Source organism: Stegostoma tigrinum, chromosome 1, assembly GCF_030684315.1.
Source record: "Stegostoma tigrinum isolate sSteTig4 chromosome 1, sSteTig4.hap1, whole genome shotgun sequence".
Lineage (NCBI taxonomy): Eukaryota > Metazoa > Chordata > Chondrichthyes > Orectolobiformes > Stegostomatidae > Stegostoma > Stegostoma tigrinum.
Window position 1 is genome coordinate 10265402 of NC_081354.1, and position 17290 is coordinate 10282691.

At 43.6% G+C, this 17290-nt stretch overlaps 1 protein-coding gene across 3 annotated transcripts in view; it reads left to right on the top strand.

Moving 5' to 3' along the window:
- fam13a (family with sequence similarity 13 member A) overlaps window positions 1-17290 on the top strand; it is a 184936-nt gene that overhangs the window by 119337 nt on the left and 48309 nt on the right. For all 3 annotated transcript variants that reach the window (XM_048529404.2, XM_059650746.1, XM_048529422.2), the window contains one exon: window positions 8481-8522. In XM_048529404.2, coding sequence (XP_048385361.2) covers window positions 8481-8522 — 42 coding nt within the window. The remainder of the gene's footprint in view (window positions 1-8480; window positions 8523-17290) is intronic.

The window sequence follows — 17290 nt, forward strand, 5'->3', positions numbered from 1 at the left end:
CTTCAGGACCAGGGCCCATAAATCCGAGCAAATTACTAACGTATCAAATTCAAGAGAAACTTATTTTCCCAGTGGTTGGTGAGAATGTGATTACAATGTGTAGTAGTTGAGGTGAATGGTATTAACAAGAAAGAACCTAGCCAAGTGCATGAGAGAGAAATTATTTATTATTTAGCAAATGCAAATCCCAGAAGCCAAGAAATCATCATTTCATCTGTTATGTTTAAAGTGATTAGTCCAGCACTTAGGAAGCACAGCATCGTTGTGCTTCTCCACTCGTACATAAAAAGGTTTAGGAGAGAAACAAACAGAAAGGGTGTGCTTTTAATTTTTTTCGGATGGCTACACATATTTTTATTTCCCCACTGTGGATAGATACTGAAGCTGGTTACCAGCCCATAAACAACATCAGGGATACTTCTTCCTTAGCCTGGCAGAGATTTGAATCTAGAGCTTCTGTCAACAGGGTCACTACCACTGCACCACAAGATCTCTGAGGATATGCTGATATAGTGAGGTGAAATGGGAAGACACTCCTGTGAAGCACAAACACAGCACTAGGTCAGTTACATTGGAACATGAATAGGCCATTTAGCTCCTCAAGGTTATTCTACCAGTTGGGTGGAACAGTTTGTTGGTGTGCTGCAAATTTGATTAAATTCTATATAATAAACAGTGTTTCTAATTGTAACAAGACAAAAACATCAAAAGAACTGCGATGCTGGAAACCAGAAACAAAAACAGAAATTGCCAGAAAATCTCAAAGGTTTGGCAGCGTCTGTGGAGAGAAATCAGAGATTGTGTTTCAGGCCTAGTGACTCTTCCTCAGAACTGCTTTTTCTCGGATAGTGAGGAGGGGGGAAGTGAACAGGCATGTGTTACACCTTGTACGTTGCAGAGAAATGTACCGTGGGGCTATGGGGAGGTGTTGGGTGCAAAGGAAGAGTGGACCAGGAAGTCTGACAAGGGAGGGGAGGGGAATGTGTGTCTGGTGGTGGCATCCTGCTGGAATTGGTGGAAATGGTGGTTAATGATCCTCTGGATGTGGAAGCTGGTGGGATGGTCGGTGAGGGCAAGGGGTCTCTATCACTAGGAGGCACGAGAGGGGATGAGGGCTGAAGTGTGGAAGATGGGTCAGACCCAGTTGAGGGCACTGTCGACACCGGTGCTGGGGAATCCTCAATTGAGGAAGAAGGACATTTTGAAGGCCACATTATTGAAGTTGGCATCGTCAGAACGGATGCAATGGAGACGGAGGAACTGAAATAGTGGAATAGAGTGTGTACAGGAAACAGTGAGAGGATGTATAGTTAAGGTAACTGTGGGAGTCAGTGGGTTTACAGTGGATATTGTTGGCCTGCATATCCTCAGAAATGGACATAGATGTTGAAGAAGGGAAGGAAGGAGTCAGCATTGGACCAGGTGAAGGTGAGAGTGGAGCGGAAATTGGAAGTGAAACAGATAAGCTTTTCCAATTCTGGACGAGAGAGGGAAGCAGCACTGATGATGCCATTGATATACCCGAGAAAGAGTTGTGGACTGGAGCCAGAGTAGAACTGGAACATGGAATGTCCCATGTACCCTGCAAAGATGCAGCCAAAACCGGGGCTCGTGGGTATCCATGGTTACCCCTCTGAACTGAAGAAAGTGAGAGGAGTGAAAAGAGAAATTGTTCAGGGCAAGGACGAGCTAGGCCAGGGAGAGGAGGATGGTGGTGGCTGGGGATGGCTCAGACCATTTTTCCAGGAAGAAACAGAGAGCCCTGAGACCATCTTGATGGGGGATGGATGCTTAAAAGCATCGCAATTCCGTGGAATAGAAAAGGCGGCTGGACCCCACAAACTGGAAATTCTGAAACTGACATAAAGTGTCAGAGGAATTGCGGATGAGTGGGAAGGGATTGGGCAAAGGGAGAAAAATTTCAGTTGTGGTAGGAAGAGATGAGCTCTATGGGGCAGGAGCAGGCAGAAACACTGGGTCTACCCATGCAGATCTGTTTGAGAAGGAAGTAGAAGCAAGCTGTGCAGGGTTGGGGAACTATGAGCTTGGAGGCAGTGGGAGGGAGATCTCCAGGATAATTAAGGTATAGTGACTGTTGCGGACAGAGAGGCCTGATGTTTTATGGTGGTGCCATGGTCCAAGGAAAGAGAAGGATGCATCTAAGAGTTGGCGCTTAACCTCTGCAATGTAGGCGGCAGTCTGCCAGGCAACAATAGCACGACCCGTGTTGGCAGGCTTAATAACAAAGTTAGGGTTAGATCTGAGAGCATGGAGTGCAGTCATTTCACAGGAGATAGGTTGGAATGAGTAAGGGGCTATAAAGAAATTGTTATGTTAACAGTTCTAAGTGAACAGATCAAATGCAGTTAAAAGGCCAGAGGGAGGTACTCAGGTGGAGGGAGAGTGTTGGTGGTGGGTAAAGCAGTCTATGAGACAGGGAGTGGACCCTTGTCCAAAGGAATGGGCATTGAGGCAAAGATGACAGAAGGCGGCTCCAGTTCTGAAGAAAGATCACTGGACCCGAAATGTTAACTCTGATTTCTCTTCACAGATGCTGCCAGACCTGCTGAGACTTTCCAGCAACTTCTGTTTTTGTTTCCAATTGCAATGTTACACCTTATTCTAATTGGCATTCTATGTTTATAATATGGAGGGAATTCCTTAGCGCTTCAGGATATTGTACAGCAGGGAATGAGCTTCACCCTTTCGAGATGGGAGTGCCTTAAATCCAATCACTTCTATCTCCTCATAGTTCTCTGAATGAAATGGACTGTTTCCACAATTATTCTCTAGCACATCACACAGAATTTATGGCAATGGTAATAAGGAGAGCATAACTTGCAGATGTTCTGTCTTGTTACAAATAGCACCAGCCTCTGCTCCTGAAACGCATGTAACTTAAGAAATGTAGATTTTTTTTTAATGTCATGTATACCCATGTTTGCCTGCAGTACTCGTTATGTAACTTATAGCTGAGGGGAGAATGTTACAAGACTGTAATTCAGCCTTGAGTTTCAGGTGGCATTCAGGAATCACTCCAAGTTTGTGACCTCATCTGAATTTCTCAGCAAAGTTATCCCCCCGCTTTAACTTCGAGATGCTAATCTCATGGGGGTGAAAATGAAGAAATAAATTGCCTTCCCCTTTCACCTTAGGGCATCCCCAAGCATGTTATACAGCCTGGGAAATCTGTCACCTTCAGAAAATACTGGTGTTCATTTGCACACAGCATCATTCTATGAACTGACCTTGAGATTTATGATTACAGGATAGATGATGGAGTGAGGACACGGTGCTGTAACTTAAAATCATAGGGCATGGAAACAGACCCTTCAGTTTAACTCATCCTTGCCAATCGCATACCCTAAATTAATCTAGTCCCAGTTGCCAGCATTTGGCCCATATCCCTGTAAACCCTTTCTATTCACATACCCATCCAGATCCCTTTTAAATGTTGTGATCGTACCAGCCTCCACCACTTCCTCTGGCAGCTCATTCCATACACACATCACCCTCTGCGTGAAAAAGTTGTCCCTTGGACCCCTTTAAAATCTTACCCCTCTCACCTTAAACCTATACCCTCTTGTTTTTAGTTTGGTCAAAGCTTTGCAATCAGTGAATGTCACTCTGTTGTGCTTCCAGTTGCATGTTCTAAATTCCCAGGTTGCAAACATCACTGCCTCCCTTGTAGGTGAATTTATCCTGTCCGTTGGATTACCTCAGTAACCAACCTGAGCCAGGAGTTGTCTAGCAAAAGAGCTGCTGATTTGGACTTGATATATGAGAATCATGTGAAACAACAGCTGTAAACCCACAGGATTAAGTTGTTTATATTAATAGACGTGACAAGTGATCTTATTTGGGAGAAATTTGATGTATTTTCATAATTAAGGGTTGAAGAGATCTCTATTACTAAAGTCTATAAATATAATTTGGAATTCATAACATGATGATATTGAATGACGTGTACTTTAGTAAGCTGCTGTAAAATGATAAAATAAAGACAGATTTCCATTTTTACAAACCTGGGGATCCCAAGGCATATTACTGCCAAATGAATCACTTACTTGGACCTTGGTCATGACTGTAATGTATAAAACCTGGCAGCCAGTTTATACACAACAAGCTTCTGGAAGTAGCAAAACTTTCAGAAACATAGAGTCATTTTTTTGTGTATTGATTGAGGAATACTTTGTGGTTAGGATACCAGGGAGAACTCCTCTGCTCTTCAAAATAGTACCACTTGATTTCTTTTCCCATATTCATCATTCAGGGCAGATATTGCCTCAGTTTTACTGTCTCATTTGAGAGAAAGTATCTTGGATAGTCCTGCCTTGGAGGAGTTAACTTTATTTGTAATATAAATCTTTGAAATGGGACTTGAACCCACAACCTTCTGCCTGAGAGCTACCAACGTATCAACCTTAATGCTTCCTCATTCTGGCTTGGTGCTGGTTTTCTGTCTGTTCATTGGTGAAATGCCTTGGAACTTTACATCAGCAATGGCACCACAGTAAATGCAGGATGATCATAAAATCTCTACAGTGTGAAATCAGGCCATTCAGCACATCAGATCTACACCGCAGAGCTGCCCACTCGGACACACCTGATCCCTGTAACCTAGCATTTCCCAGGGCCAATGCATCCAGTCTGCACATCCCCAGACACAATCAGCAACATAGCATGGTCAATCTATCTAACCTGCACATCTTCAGGCAGTGCGAGGAAACCCTATGCAGACACAGGGCAAATGTGCAAACTCCATGCAGACAGTTGCCCGAGGCTGGAATCAGATCCAGACCCCTGTCATCATGAGGTAGTACTGAGTCACTATGCTACCCTAATAGGTCAAAAGATACAGTGAAAAGGGTTTTGTTTCCACAATCTGGCACCATTTAGAGTTACAAAAAGAATAAAAAGAAATTACCTAAATAGAGTTTGTCTATTGTACAGGGGGTCTTCAAATACAGGTCCCTCTATTTTTCTGCCTCTATATTTCTATGATTTGGTTTCTTTCTCTTGTGTAATAAGATGGCGCTGGAGAGTGACAACACTATATACAACAGTTTTCACTATCTTCTGTAACAAAATACATGCGACAACAAATAAATCAAATCAGTGATGAAATCTCAGGAATGTGTGTTTGAGCCTATGGCCTCCTGACTCAGCAGCAGGCATCCACTGATTAGGCCACTGCTGACACAACACATCAGAGGAAGTATCCATTAAATCTTTAAAACTGTTTTAAAAGTACCTCACTGTCTCTCTCTGATCAGCCCCTCACTGACCTTTTGATCACTGCCTCCCCCCTCACTGCCCCCAGTGATCAACCCTCTCGCTGGCTGGTCACCCCTCCCTCACTGTTGGTCAACACCCCCCCCACCACCTCACTGTTGCCAATGTCATTCCTGTTGCCACTGTACTCTCCCTTGTCCTTTCCGTGTCTAATTTAACACATTGGTAAGGAAGTAGACTCCTTTAGGAGGTAGTAGGGAGGCACCTGAAGCCTCTTTCTGAGCAACCTCTGCATCTGTGATTCACTTCAGAGGCTTCAAAGCTACCACATTAAATAAGTGTAAAGTATAGAGCTATTACCGCACACCCCCGGCATTGGATGCCACAAGCACTGTGACAGTTTGAGCGCTGAGTGTGGCATCCCCTGCAGTTGCATTGGCAGTAAACACACCCTTAAAATTACTGGGTATCCCAGTAGACTACACGCAAGTTTTTAGGTAAAATTAGTATTTGCGTTAATGCAGTCTGCTGTGTGTTGCCAATTGCTTAAGATAGTCTCATCACCATCAGAAATCAAAGCCACATCAGATCCATGATGTACCTTGATCATGTGCTGTTCTTTCCCAAGGAGGAGTCTTCAGTCAGGCTGGCTCTCCTCGAATATTAGAGTGAACCCTGTTTATCTTTCTCTCACTGTAACGCTCCTACTGTGTAGTCATAAGGTGCTGAAAAAAAGCTGTACTTTGATTAAAATGCATGCAGAAAACATGTATTTAAAGCAACTATTGTTCTGTGTCTGAAGCCAATGTGGTTCAGTTTATAATGCAGAGATTCTTCACAGTCCAGCATTGCAGCCCCTGAACACTGGCAGACCAAAGGAATTTGATAATGTTTTACAGCATTAGAACAAAAGTAAAATACTGCAGATGCTGGAGATCTGAAATAAAAAGAGAAAGTGCTGGATTAACTCAGCAGCTCTGGCTGCGTCTGTGGATAGAGAGAAGCAGAGTTAATGTTGTGAGTCTCGTACAGCCCTTTGTTAGAACTGAGACTTGTACAAACATGGTGCACTTCCAATAATCTGCAAAACAACTGAACTGTAAACATCATGGCAGAAAATTTACCAAGACAACTGAAATAGGAGTTTTACATCTTTTTAAAAACTTGTCACAACTTTTGAACTCTCTCTGTCAAATTTGTCACCAGTCTGAGAGGTCACGGACCATGACTGAATCAGCAGAAAGGTTTCAGTTGGTTTGATAACTGAACCACTTATGATATCAAAGTGGTTTTGTAAAGAGTGATCTACCAGATCAGAGATCCCATAGAAATTAATCCATTCACAGAAATGTTAACTCTGATTTTCCTTCACAGATGCTGCCAGACCTGCTGAGCTTTTCCAGCAATTTCTGTTTTTGTTGCTGATTTACAGCATCCACAGCTCTTTCAGTTTTTATTGCAATTATAACCAAGATGTCTGGTTGATAAAAGGGTTATCAAGCTGTATGATAATCTTGCTTTCGTCATTCACTCCCTTCCCCACTGACAGGCACAGAGTGGCACCAAGGTGTACCCTTCAATAGTAGGGTCAGAGATCAGGGACATAGGCTGTGCTCTGAACCCCCAACCCCCAAGACTGCAGGCATATTACCTCCCCTCACCCTGGTCCAAGCACAGCGGCCTTACCCCAACCCTAACACTGCAGAGCCTTAGAGCTCCAAGCGCCTGTAATCCTCTGACCCAGGCCTGGTACCATTTACAAGATACACTGCAGTAAGACACCAAATTTCCTGCAACAGCACCATACAAATACACCATCTCTGCCACATAGACAAAGGCAGCAGGCACATGGGAACACCTACAAGTTACCATCCAAACCAGACATGACCCTAACTTTGAAATATGTCGTCCCTTCACTGTCTGAGCCAAAACCCTGGGGCTTACTAACAGCACTGTGAGTGTACCTATACTCCCATGGACTGCAACAGTTCAACAAGGTGGTTCCAAAACACCAAGTGAAAACAGAGATGGGAAATAAAGACTAGCCTAGCCAAAGCTGTTAAGTTCCTATATATGAGTGCAAAAAAGTATCAGTTCCCATCCTATCTCACCAAGGGGTTTTAAACACTCCCCCCCCTCCCAACAATCCATGAACCTTATTGTTGATAGTTCATTATTATTTTGTGATGTTTCACAATAAACCTGGATGTGTTGCTGTCATAATTTCTTGATTTATTTTCCTTGACCGAAGGCTGACTGCTTCAGAACTGCCTGTCCTTGTCTCCCTGTGAAATACAACTTAGTCACTATTTCCCTGCTGTCCAGTCATGTCTGTATTGACACACACCTCACCATTCACAACTTCAGCTAGCTTCACAACTGAAGTATCGTGGTTTGAGTATTCAGAGAGAAAAGCCAAAACAGAAGGGAGGATCACGATATGCATGGATGCTGTATTTGCTGTGAAAATGACAGCTGCGTATTTGTGAGGCCGAAATGTTAATATGGATGCATTACAGATTACTCGGTGGTTCCGAGTTGCTTACCTCTACTTTGCAGCTGTGAATAGTGACTGTAGAGGCTCCAGTCTTCTTTCCAGCATGCACATATCCCAGAAGCTTGTCCCACTCTCAGCAGCTGCTGTTGATGTACTTGTTGGTAAGTTGCTACTCAAGCTACAAAAACACCTTCACTGGCTGTCAAGTCCTGGAGCAGGACTTGAACCCGCAGCCACTGATCCTGAAGCAGACACACTACCCATTGAGTCTTAGGATGTCTCATTGTAACGTAGCCACTAGTAAATCTAATTGGGAACTTAGAAGCAACTTCTTTCGTGGTTAGAGTCTGAAATTCACTGCCACACAGATTAGTTCTGGCAAGTACCATGCCACCATTTGAAAGGAAGTGATATAAGTATTTGAGGAATCAAGGATTTGCTGATCGCTTTAGATGAAAAGTGATTTATGTTCCATACCAGCCTCCTCAATCAATCATTTAGGGCTGAATGGCCTTTTACAACATTGTAAGTTCTATATAATCTACAGGTGGGCGTATAATTTCTTAGAGGCATGATAGTTTGATATCTCTGAGTGCCTTTGGCTGGTTTAAAATGGACAGCACTATCATAACTATGTGACACCTTGGGAGAACAAGATTTACTCCATACCAAAAACGTAGATCAAGTTTACAGTGGCTGTACACCTTGTAGCACAGGTAACCTTAAGCAAGTTTATTTTGTCTTTCAGTTCTCAAGATGATGATCGGCCGATGTCACCGTTTTATTTAAGGTAAGCTCTCTACCGTTGGTTCACCGCAGTTTCTTTGAGTGGGGATCACTTTGTGAGATATTAAGAAGTGGGTTTTAGATCTATGCATCCATCAGCTAAATAGCGTCTTGGAGCCTTAACTGTTTCACTGATTTTTAAAATGGAAGATTGCTAAGGAACATGTATTTATTGACATTTATCTGACAACTGTCAAAAATTGAGCTGCAATTTTTAGGCTTCCATGGAACTCAGCAAGCTGTGAGATTGTCTACACCTCAGAGAGGTTAAATACATCTGTAAGAATAACAACTTGCATTTATATTGCATAATTTTGATGTAGTTAAGATGTCCTAAGGCTCTTCACAGGAGTGTATCAGTGAAAAATCTGATACTGAGCCACAGAAAGATGTTTAAGGATGGGTTTGTGTTGTATTATGTCTCTTAAGAGACTGCTTATGGTGTCATCATTGCATCATAGCATGTGATCTGAGGATATAATGACATTACTCTCCATCTTACCTCAAATCACCAGAAGCGTGACACTCTACCGAAAGCATGCTCCTTTCATGGCTCCTCTAATAACCCGTTGGCTCAATATTAGCTGACAGATGTCCGAGAAATGTTATGTTTGTACATAATCATTGCAGTAACTATCTGTTGGATTCTTCAATACCATAATATCTGCACCCAATAAAACACACTGCTCAGAGCAAGTTCATATCAGTTACCAATAGTCATCTGAGCAAGTTTGAAGGTAAATCTTGAAAGGTGGAGAGATTTTATGTTGAGAATTGCTGAATATAGAGCCAAGTCAACTGAGGACAGGAACATAATAGTGGAGTGACAGATATCAGGAATGTTAACAAGGCCAGATTAAACGAACACAGATGTCATTGTGGGAGGAGGATAGAGAGCTATGGAGTAGGAGGCTCATGCAAGGATTTGAAAAAAATGATGAGAAGTGAAAACTCTTGGTGCTGCTGGAGTAGGAGTCAGTGCAGGTCAGCAAGGGTGACAGGATCTGACCAGGGTCAGGTTGTGGGCACCAGACCTTTAGAATAGTCATTTTTGGAGGTAATGGTTTCAGCCACCAATGAGCTGAGCAAGGGAGTGAAGATGTGCAATATTAGTGAGGTGAGAGTTAGCGGTCATAGAATCCATGTAGTGTAGAAGCAGGCTATTCAGTTGATTGAGTCCACACCAAATCTCCAAAGCAGCATCCCACCTAGACCCAATCCCCTACCCCTTTCCCTGTAAGCCTGCATTTCCCATGGCTAACCCACCTAGCCCACACAACCCTGGAGAATATGGGCAATTTCCCATGGCCAATCCATCTAAACTGCACATCTTTGGACTGTGGGAGGAAACTGGAGCACTCGGAAGAAACCCCCACAGACACTGGGAGAATGCGCAAACTCCGCACAGACAGGCTGGAATTGAACCAGAGTCCCTGGCGCTGTGAGGCAGCAGTGCTAACAACTGAGACACCATGCTGCCCCAATTATTTTTTTTTATTGGTTCATGGGATGAAAATGTTTCTGGCTAGTTGAGCATTTATTGCCCATTTCTAAATGGCCAGGATGCAATGAAGAGTCAACATATTGCTGTTGGTCTGGAGTCGTGTGTTAGCCATACCGGGTAGGAATGACACATTTCCTTCTATAAAAGAACTAGATGGGCTTTTTAACAACTGACAAGAGTTACATACCACCATTAGCCTGGCTGTTCAATTCTAAGTTTTACCAAATTCACATTTCACAAACTGCTACAGTGGGATTTGAACTCACAACCCAACTCATTTGCCTGGAAGTTGTGGATTACTAACCCAGGGACATTATGAGTACATTGCCACCACTCCATTATCCCTGAATTCCCACCATGTTGTGATAGTTTGGACCTGAAAGGCATCAGTACTTTGAATTGGAGTTTAGAAGAATGGGAGGAGACCATATCAAAACAGACACAATTCTTCAAGGTCTTAACAGAATCAGTGCAGGAAGGTTGCTTTGTCTGCTGGGAGAGTCTAGGACCAGGGGGCATAACAAGGAGTCCATCATTTATAACAAAATCAGGGAGGGATTCTTTCTCTCTGAGGGCAGTAAATTTGAGAAATCCTTGACCACAGAAGGCTAATGAGGCTGGGTCTTTAAGTATTTTTATGGCTGGGATAGAAGGATTAGTTCATCAGGAAGGGAATGGCGATAAGGTTGTGGGGATAACCTGTCCTGGAGTCCCCACGTAAATGCGACAGTCAAGAAGGCACAACAACGCCTCTTCTTCCTCAGGCGGCTAAGGAAATTTGGCATGTCCATAAGGTCCCTCACCGACTTCTACAGATGGACCATTGAAAACAAACTGTCCTGGGTACACTACAGCCGGGTACGGCAACTGCTGTGTCCAGGACTGTAAGAAACTACAGAAGGTGGTGAGCACAGCCTGGACCATCACAGAAGCCAACCTTCCATCCATGGACTCTATCTACACAGTCCGCTGCTGTTGAAAGGCGGCCAACATCGTCAAAGACCCATCACACCCGCTAGTGATCTCCTACAACCTCTTCCATCAGGCAGAAAATACTGAAGCCTGAACACATGCACAAGCAGGTTCAGGAGCATCTTCATTCTAGCCATTATCAGATTGTTGAATGGACTGTAGCCTCAGATAGTGTAACCTGTATGCCTGTGTATTTTCAATATGTATATCCTTTGCTTGCCGTTATCTTCCTGTACTGCTCGTAAACAAAGCTTTTCACTGTATTTTGGTACACGTGAAAATAAAACCAATCAATGAATCCATCAATAAGAAAGGAAAGTGGAGTTGAGGATTGTCAGATTAACCATGATCTCATTGAGTGGTAGAGGAGACTCAATGGGCTGAATAGCTTACTTCTTTTATGATAGGCAAATGTGTGCAAAGAAATGGTGGGCACTGAGTCTGACCACTCCTGCTGATGAACTAAACTGTTTTCATTTTCCCTGTTTTCATGGCTCCAAAAATATTTGCAAACGAACTATAAACATTGTCTGTAAACATGCCATGGAAATTTTTTTCGGATGACAGTGAGTCAACAAAATAGGTTTGACCTAGCTCCAGTGATAATGGGAACTGCAGATGCTGGAGAATCCAAGATAATAAAATGTGAGGCTGGATGAACACAGCAGGCCCAGCAGCATCTCAGGAGATGCTGCTGGGCTGCTGTGTTCATCCAGCCTCACATTTTATTATCTTGACCTAGTTCCAGAGTCACTTGTTGACAGTTACAGTACTTTTCCAATCACCTTCCCACTCCCCACAAACACCTGTCGTATTGCTTGTGGGTCATGGTACTTTGAGTATTTACTGTGCTGTCTCTCCTTGTTCGTTACTAACTATTACATGAGATTGGATGCAGCAACAACTTTTCCATTCAGTTTTTTTTAAATTCACTCGAGGGCTAAGGGTGTCAACCAGCTAGGCCAGCATTTATTGTGCATCGCTAGTTGCCCAGAGGTCATTTAAGATTCAACCACATTGCTGTAAATCTGGAGTCACAGGTAGGTAAGGATGACATTTTCCTTCCCTAAAGGACATCAGTGAGCCGGATGGTTTTTTTTCCCCCAACAATCAATAATGAATTCATGGTCATCATTAGATTCTTCATTCCACATTAGTATTGAATTCAAATTCCACCGTCTGCCATGGGGGGATTTGAACCTAGGTCTCCATATCATCACCTGGGTCTTTGGATTAATAGTCCAGTGATAATACAACAAAGCTGCCATCTTGAAGTTCCAAGTTAGTGGGGGAAACTTCCAGAAATCCGAAAGTAGAGTTAACCATTTCCAACAAGTAGAACTGTGAACAGGTCCGGGTTTGAAGATCACTAAACTGGCACCTTCCTACAGGATGGGCAAACACTTGCGAAAACATTGATCCCAAGTATTGAGGGGGAATTTGAGGAATGTCAGATCACATGATCCCGCAGGCTTGAGGCCCTGCTACAATTTTTTCCACCACAAGATGAAGCAGAACCTACTGTGGTGAGTAGGAATGGGTCCTGCTGGCAAAGTTGCAGAATAAAGACCGGTGAAATTGTGCCAGCATGGGAGAACCAGTCTTAGCTTCACAGGCTTAGGACACAGGGCATCACCTATTTAAGTGCACTCCTTTGGGTGGTGGGTCCCAGTTGTTAGCAGGTTTGGGCAGCAGTTGCTGTGCCACAAATTTCAGCCATTTCTCATTCAGAGGAATCATGCTACAATCCAGCTCCAATACCTCCCCGGTGGTCTAGATAAACTTGAGTTTCAACTTCTAGTTGAAAAGCTCTCAATCTCCTGATAGACTTGACTGATGTTTATTCTTGCAGGACCATTGGTAGTTGGGCCTTCAGACATCTAGGCCTTGAGTTCTGGGATTTCCCTTGTCCCTCTAAACTCCTTAATAAGATATTCCTTTAAAACTGTCTCTTTATATAAGCTTTTAGTTGTCCTTAACATCTCCAGCTTGTGCACAATCTCAGTGTTAGTCTGATTGTGCCCACGTGAAGAGCATCAAGATGTTTTGTGATGTACATAAATTCAAGTCTGGTGCTGTTGCGGTGCAGCGGTTGTGTTCCTTCATCTGGTATAAGGAGGCCTGGCTACAAGTCCCACCTGCTCCAGAGGTGTGTAATACCATTCCTGAACAATTTGATTAGAAAATATCAGTAAATGCAGATTGTTAATTGGAGATAGCCTCAGGTTCATTTAAGCCAGTGGTTCCTTTGAATCTGAAATTAATTTTGGTTGAAGATTCTTGGCACAAGTGCTGTTATTTGAGCTGCTGGTGTTGGTGTCCCCCTTTGCGTGCTCTGGCATCTTGAAAAGAGGAGGCACAAGACTGCAGACACCATGTTTGCCTGAACTTAGGTTCTCATTTTAACCCTGGAGTGTGACAAAGTGACTCGTTTTCATTTTGCCCCATTGTCACATCCTCAGGATCACACGGTGGCTCATTGGTTAGCAGTGCAGCCTCACATTGCCATGGACCTGGGTTCGATTCCACCCTCAGACAACTGTCTGTGTGGAGCTTGCATGTTCTCCCTGTGTCTGCACGGGATTTCCCCCCAAAAGTCCAAAGATTACTTGGATTGGCCATGGTAAATTGCCCACAGTGTCTAAGGATGTGCAGGCTAGGTGGATTAACTAAGAGAAATACAGTGATAGGGTGAGTCTGAGTGGGATGCTCTTTGGAGGGTTGGAGCAGACTCGATGGCCTGCTGCCAAACTGTAGGGATTCTATGATATCACAAAGTGTTTTGCAGCCAGTGAACAGGTTTTGGAAGTGCAATTAATGCTAATTGTTAAGGGTGCACACAGCAGAGTCAATTCACCTTGCATCACCATTGGCAAGTGGGGTTTCAGACACCTAGGCCCTGAGGCTACAGGCAATGTGAGATATTCCCCCTTGGGTGAAGGTTTAAGGTCAGTTGTAACAGTGATGCAGAAAACCATCTAAACTCAACAGAGTGAAGTTCCTTGTTCGCATTAAAACAAGATACATTATGGGCTGGAGCTGGAGGCCATTAGGGCGCTGGTTGCACAATGTCTGGAGTATTGTGTACAGTGCTGGTCACCATACCTGCAGAAGGATGTTAATGCTTTGGAACTGTTCAGAGAAGCTTTACTGGATGTATACCTGAAATGACAGATTGCTTTATGATGAAAGGTGAGACAGGCTAGGCCTGTATCACAGGCTCATAGAGATATACAGCACAGAAACAAACCCTTCAGTCCAACTCCTCCATGCTGACCAGATATCCTAAATTAATCTAGTCCCATTGGCCAGCATTTGGCCCATATCCCTCCAAACCCTTCCTATTATAAACCCATCCAGGTGCCTTTTAAATGTTGTAATTGTACCCGACTCCACCACTTCCTCTGTCAGCTCATTCCATACATGCACCACCCTGTGCATGAAAAAAAAATTCACCTTTGATCTTTTTTTAAATCTGTCCCCTCTCTGCTTAAACTTATGCCCTCTATTTTTGGACTCCCCCACCTCAGGGAAAAGACCTTACCTATTTATCCTATACACGCTCCTCATGATTTTATAAACCTTTATGAGGTCACCCTCAGCCTCTGATGCTCCAGGGAGAATAGCCCCAGTCTTTCCCTATAGCTCAAACTCTCCAACTCTGGCAACATCCCTGTAAATCACAATATCCTTCCTGTAACAGTTAGACCAGAATTGCACATGGTAAGCCCAACAGTGGCCTAACCAATGTTCTGTACAGCTGCAATATGACCTCACAACTCTTTAAAAGCATGTATACCAAATGCCTTCTTCACTGTCCTATCTATTTGTGACTGCCCTTTCAAGGAACTGAACCTGGACTCCAAAGTCTCTTTGTTCAGCAACACTCCCCAGGACCTTACCATTAAGTGTATAAGTCCTGCCCTAATTTGTCTTTCCAAAACACAGCACCTCACATTTATCTATGTTAAAGTCCATCAGCCACTCCTCAGCCCATTGGCCCATTTGATCAAGACCTCTTTGTACTCTGAGATAACTTTCTTTACCGCCACTACATCTCCAATTTTAGTGTCATCTGCAAACTTGCTAACCATACCTCCTATGTTTGCATCCGAATAATTTATGTAAGTATCAAAAACCAGTGGACACAACACCAATCCTTGTGGTGCACAAGGTTACAGGCCTCCAGTCTGAAAAGCACCCCTCCACCAGCACCCTCTGTCTTCTACCTTTGAGCCAGTTCTGTATCCAGATAGCTAGTTCTCCCTGTATTCTGTGTGATCTAACCTTGCTAGCCAGTCCACCATCAGGAACCTGTTGAATACCATACTAAAGTCCATAGGGATCATGTCCATTGCTCTACCCTCACCAATCCTCTTCATTACTTCTTCAAAAAACTCAGTCAAGTTAGTAAGACACGACGGTCCTATGCACAAAGCCATTTTGACTATGCCTAATCAGTTCTTGCCTTTCCAAATACATGTAAATCCTGTCCCTCAGGATTTCCTACAACCCACTTATCCATCACCAATGTCAGGCTCCCTGGTCAGTAGTTCCATGGCTTTTCCTTACCATCTTTCTTAAACAGTGGCACCACATTAGCCAACCTCCAGCCTTCTGGCACCTTGCCTGTGACTACCGATGATGGAAATATCTCAGCAAGGGGCCCAGCAATCACTTCCCTAGATTCCCACAGAGTTCTAGGATACTCCTGACCAGGTCCTAGGGATTTATCCATCGTTACGCATATTAAGACGGCCAGCACTTGCTCCACTGTTTTCAAGATGTTGCTATTTATTTCCCAACGTTCTATATCTTACATAGCCTTCTCCACAGCAAATACTGATGCAAAATACTTATTTAGTATTTCCCCCATCTCCTGTGGTTCCACACAGAGGTGGCCTTATTCTCTCCCTAGTTACCCTTTTGTCCTTATTGTGTTTGTGGAATCCCTTTGGATTCTCCTTAACTCTATTTGCCAAAGCTATCTCACGTCCCTGTTTTGCCCTCCTGATTTCCTTCTTAAGGGTACACCTCCTGCCTTTATACGCTTCTCAGAATTCACTCAATCTCTGCTGTCTATACGTGACATATGCTTCCTTCTTACTCTGAGCCAAAACCTCAATATGTCTAGTCTTCCAGCAGTCCCTACACCTAGCAGCTTTGCCCTTCACTTAACAGGAATGTACTGTCTCTGGACTCTCTGCGCAATCCTGGTCTCTTCCTGCAACTTACTGCATTCTCTTTCGTTTCAGTGAAAATATAGCTATTAATTCTTGGACAGTTTCACGCAGTGTTGTCTGTATAAAGACCGAGCTTTCACCAGAGTTGCCAATTTGAAAAGAATCTTACAGGTTGATTTTAACAGTCGCTGTGTTTTCCCAGACCTTACAATTAGTTTAAAATTTATGGTAAGAAATTGTTACAGCTTGGTTACCTCCTTCCTGCCTGGAATGAATGTCAGCACAACAGACACAGTCATTTTTGTCATATTCAGTCAGGTGCAACTCTCTGTACTTTAAACATTCATCAATTGCAGCAATCCATCTCTTGGTAATATTCGTAATAAACACAGGCAAATAAATATGGTCACATAGAAGCCTAATGTCAATGGAGATCACTGTATATTGACGATGGGGAAAGTTATTCAATTGGATGACAAGGAAGTATTGCTGTTTTCTGAATGATGGATTAGGCTGATCAAGCGACCAATGGCAGAGAAGGTGGAAGGGAGGACAGTTGGTGGTGGGTGGTCATCTGGTGACCCTTTCCTGGAAGACATGCACCAGGCGAAAAAGTGGTGTCAGGGAGCCCCAGCAACACTGGAACTGGTGGGAAATGAGGAGGGGGTGGGGGGTGCACAGACCTCTGCACTTGAGTGGGGTCAGACCTGACACAAAGAAAGTTGGCTGTGTTTGTAGAAGATCAAAAACTTTGGCTACAGGTCATTGCTGCAGGTGGCACCCCAAATGCAGTGTTCTGGCTTTTTGGTTGCTTTGTCAGTGGCTTTCCCTCCATTCTGGGGTCCTAGGTAGGAAGTTTGCTGGTGATTGCATCATGTTCAACCTTGTTCAGGTCCGGTGGGTCCTGCAGTGTCCGGGCTTGGGCTGATACAAAATGGAATGCACTGTCTTGGAGAGTATAAGAGGCAGGAAATTTCATAACTTTCAAACAAAAGTATGCAGATAAACACTTGAAATGTGTTAACACTCAAGGCCATGAGCCACGTATTGGAAAGTGGGATTAGTGGAGCTAGGTCAGAGCAGACTTGATGACTGAAAGAGCCTTTCCTATGC